The 4,163-nt window shown below is 49.1% G+C and overlaps 1 protein-coding gene across 1 annotated transcript in view; it reads left to right on the forward strand.

Annotated features, from left to right (window-relative positions):
- Positions 1 to 243: 243 nt before the first annotated feature.
- The window catches only part of LOC103773469 (solute carrier family 22 member 3-like), a 31,945-nt gene continuing 28,025 nt past the window's right edge, over positions 244 to 4,163 (forward strand). The window contains 1 exon segment of the mRNA XM_008940837.1: positions 244 to 657. Coding sequence (XP_008939085.1) covers positions 244 to 657 — 414 coding nt within the window.

Genomic DNA, 4,163 nt, shown 5'->3' on the forward strand with positions numbered 1-4,163 from the left:
GTCGCCCGCGCCCCGGCCCCGCCCGCGGCGCTGCCCCGCTCCCGCTCCCCCCATGCCCCCAGGGGCGTCGTGTGCCCGCCTTTCCGTCCCCCTCTGTGCAGGTGTGCCTGTGCAGGCGAGGAGAGAGGAGCGCGGGGAGGCGAGGAGGGCACGCTGGTGAGAAGCGCCACCGGCCGATGCGAAGTGTGGAAGCACGCTTTGCCACCTCTGGGACCGCCGCGGGTGGACAGACCGCTGCACATCATGCCATCTTTTGACGAGGTTTTGAAGGAAGCTGGGGAATTTGGAAGATTTCAAAAGAGGGTGTTCTTCCTCCTTTGCCAGACGGGCATAACTTTTTCTTTCCTGTTCGCCAGTGTGGTTTTCCTTGGGCAGGCACTAGATGACTACTGGTGCAGGATCCCTGGGGCAGATGAATTAAGTGAACGGTGCGGCTGGACGCTGGAAGAGGAACGAAACTTCACAGTGCTGCCCCTGCACCTCGGGAATGGGTCCTCCAGCGGGGAGTGCGAGAGGCTGGATGTGGTGTGGGATGCCTCTGCCAGCTGCACCAGCCCGCTCCCCCACTATGGCAATCGCAGCGTGGGCAACCTGCCGCTCACCGCGTGTGACGGTACCTGGGTGTATGAACGGCCCCACTCATCCATTGTCAGCGAGGTAAGGAAAATCCCTGCCCTCTAATCAGCACCTTCCATCCTGCTGTGGGATCGCAGCAGAAAAATGGGGTTGCTCCTGCAAGGGTCTTTGCTTTGGCAGCTAGTTTTCCTTTCTGGATTTGTTTCATTCCCAGTCAGAAGGAAATTGGAACAATCAGTATGATAAGTGTCAATGTCAAGCTCTTAGAAATAGTGAGCTCATCTGGAGGGTGGCTCTACTAAGCCAAAGAGCCCACGCAAAATCGAACAACCCACACAGAGATTACTCTGTCACTAGAGGAATGTCAGATTGAAACAAAGAGTGAAGTAGCTGAGGCTTCTGGTGTGCCAGTTTGGGACAGAAACTTTGGTGGTGTAACAAGTGTAGCTGACTGATACCACCTGATGATCTAGATCACTGTATATTATCCATTCTCTCTATTTCCAGTACTGAACATTTAAGTCTGCCAATAACAAAAAACCCCTGGTGGCAGACCGCCCTTCTGCGACCTGACAGGAGTCAGCAGAAGTGATTGTGCTTACTAAAGAAAAAAACCCGAAGCTGTCATTCAGCTTATCCTGAAATGTCAGTGTCAAAGAACTGCAGACTGTTACCACTAGTGGTAAGAGCTGGCAAATGTGGTGGCTTTTTTAATGAAGCTGTGAAAAGCCATTTAAGCCTCTCCCAGGAGATCCTCTGTGTAATCTGTAATCGTGCCGTGGATACGCTCCAACACAGTTTGCACACTAGGAGTGTGTATTTTAAGGTCAACCTGACAGTAACCATCACCGATGTTGTGATGAAAAATATGAAGTGTGCTTAGAGGGGCTGGCTAGGAAATCATGAAAGTTCACCACAAAAAAAGTGTTAGCAGAGCTGTGGGCTCTGGCTACTGCATGTCTCATGAGCCCCCCACTGTGTTTTTTCGACTGGGTGCTTGCAGTGGAGGTGTGCCCTCCAAAATACAGAGCAGGCAAAGCCCTGAGCAAACACTGAACTGAAAAGTGCTGCCTATTCTGACCTCCCAATTCATCATCCTTCCCCAGTCCAGCTGGGACCATTGTATCTGCTCATAGGCTTCAGGTACTTCAGATTAGCAGCTCTGTGCCCTGAGCACTGCGTCTAACCTGAGCAGCTTTAGCCAGGACCTTTGCTTAGGAGAAGATAAATCAGAGCCCCTTGTTGGCCCTAGAGGAAAGGTTCAGAACAGGCTTCTGTGTGTGATCACTGAAACGAAGGATATTCAGAGGGCCACAAGTGACATGCAGGAAGCTAGCTGCAAACTTAGGTCCCTAGGAGTGACATATCTCTGCCCATGCTGGCAGTGGCAGCCAGGGCTGGGTGGACAGGCAGATGAATGGTGCCTGGGGGCCACAGCCTGGTCCAGAGCAAACCACGGGAGGCAGCTATGTTGGGAAGGCTATGCTGCTGCCTCCAACATAGCTCTGCTGGGAGACTGTGGGGGCTCAGGTCATCTTTTACCTGGCCAGTCTGTGCTGGCCATTCCCCTCAGAGCTTAAAAATCAAAATGTAGAGATTCCTTTTCTTTTTTGTTCTTCCTTCTTTTTTTTTTCCCCTTTAGCCTTGCTGGAGGTGAAAGCATGCAATTGTGTCCATAAGATTCCGCTCAAAGTTCGTTTATGGCAGCAGTTTTATATCTATCAAAGCCACTGTGATTTTCCAGCAGCATGGAGCCACTGGGTACAGATAAGAGAAAATTAAACTAGTGTTTTAACACAAACATTTATTATCAATAAATGGGAGTGAAAGGTTCAATATTCACTGGCAAACACCGTGTCCATCTGCACCTTCTTCCTCTCCGTCCAGGGCCAGGGGAGGGAGAAGGGATGAAGGGATGCTTGGGGAAGTGCTCCCAAAGGTATACATTGGGAAAACCAGGGAATAACAGTCTGCAAGTCACAGCAGGCTGGGACTGTCTGTCCCACGTGCCAGGGCAGCAGGTCCCATCATCAGTGTTACTGCAGCTACTGCAGGGCCCCTTGGTGGCTGGGTGCACCTCGGCCAGAGAGTGCTGGGCTGTGACCCATGGCACTTGCATGCTGTTCCCACTTTTGCAGCATTTGCTGGATGAATCATATCTCACAAGGCTCAGTTTCTTCACCTAAAAAAGAAGCTTGTATCATGCATGTCCCAGCTCAACTGCTTTGAGATCAGCTGTTAAAAGAAGGTTGATGCCTTATTAATGTGTTATGTCCAGCAAAGACAATTTAAATCCAGGATTTCATTTAGTCTGTTTTCACTTGGATGAAGTTCTCACAAGTTGTGGCTCAATTTAAGCAGCTTGATGGTCTGTTTAATCAGTTCACCAAAGATGTCTTTTCTCATGTGTTTACTTGCAAATACTTAATTTTGTCTGTGTGTGCAGAAATGTTTCTGTTTCTTTCAACTGCCTTAAGATTTCCAGCATTTTATGTCTGGCTGAATCAACAGTGGAAGTGACCAGGGATAAAAAGTTAGAAGGATGAGTTACATGACAATCTGAAGGACATATGTTCAGGGAAAAGAGAAAAAAGGGGAAAAAACCCATCATGATACTGAAAGAGTTCTAGGCCTATGGCAAGTGCAGATCTGGAGAGGATTTGCAGCATGGCAGGGGAGGCAGAAGGTAAAGACAGGCATGTAAAACCTTCTCTGGGAAAGGATGTCATATTACAGAGCAGGTCTGCAGACAAACCACAGGCTACTGCAATCAGCTCTGAGCACCCTGAAGAGGCTAAATCATATGGCTGAAGGGACTGGTTTATGAGGAACTGTGAAATGAATGGTATTGCAGTACCTGAATTCATTGCTCTGATTTCTGCTTGACTGGATCATGCTGTTCACTGTCTGCTCTCTCATCTTTTATAGCTATCTTCTGCAGAGGTGTTTACAGTAGCAGACAGAAGCAGAGGAAAAAGGGGGAATGTGGACTGATAGCACCCACTGCTTTGTAAGCAGTACCTGAGATATCTGCTGCATCACCTGCTGCTGCAGGACTCCTGAGTCGTAGTGATGAGGTACAGCAGGGTGCTGGGAAAATATACCAGGGCTTTTTGCCTTCAGCATTTGAAGAGAAGAGCAAAATATATTAAGATATCATCACAGGAACAACACATAACAGAGCCAGTTAGCTTAGTCTAATGACAGGTTACAGAGCACTGCTAAAGTTTCCCTTTTAAGGGATTAGAGATTGATGTGCAATGGGCTCCAAGAGGAGGTCCCTACTTCTGCCTAAGGATGCCTGTGTTCCGTTGCTTTAGGTCAGGCTTTTCCATGAGAGCAATTCGGATCAGAACCATCCGCTGGTGCTGCACACAGAGCTCAGCATCGTGGTGCCTGAATTAGAGTTGAGCAAGCCAGAGCTTGGGTGATGTAAAGGTTTCAAGATATCAGCAAAGTCCTCCACTATGTGTAGAACTTGGCACGGACCCTGCCGACGCAATGGTGTCACAGGTGGTGGGTCTGTACAGAGGACCTTGGCACAGTGCAATCTACTCCTGTTTAATTCAATGGGCCCTGCACATCTC

Source organism: Merops nubicus, unplaced genomic scaffold (assembly GCF_000691845.1).
Source record: "Merops nubicus isolate BGI_N331 unplaced genomic scaffold, ASM69184v1 scaffold8745, whole genome shotgun sequence".
NCBI classification, from domain to species: Eukaryota; Metazoa; Chordata; class Aves; order Coraciiformes; family Meropidae; genus Merops; species Merops nubicus.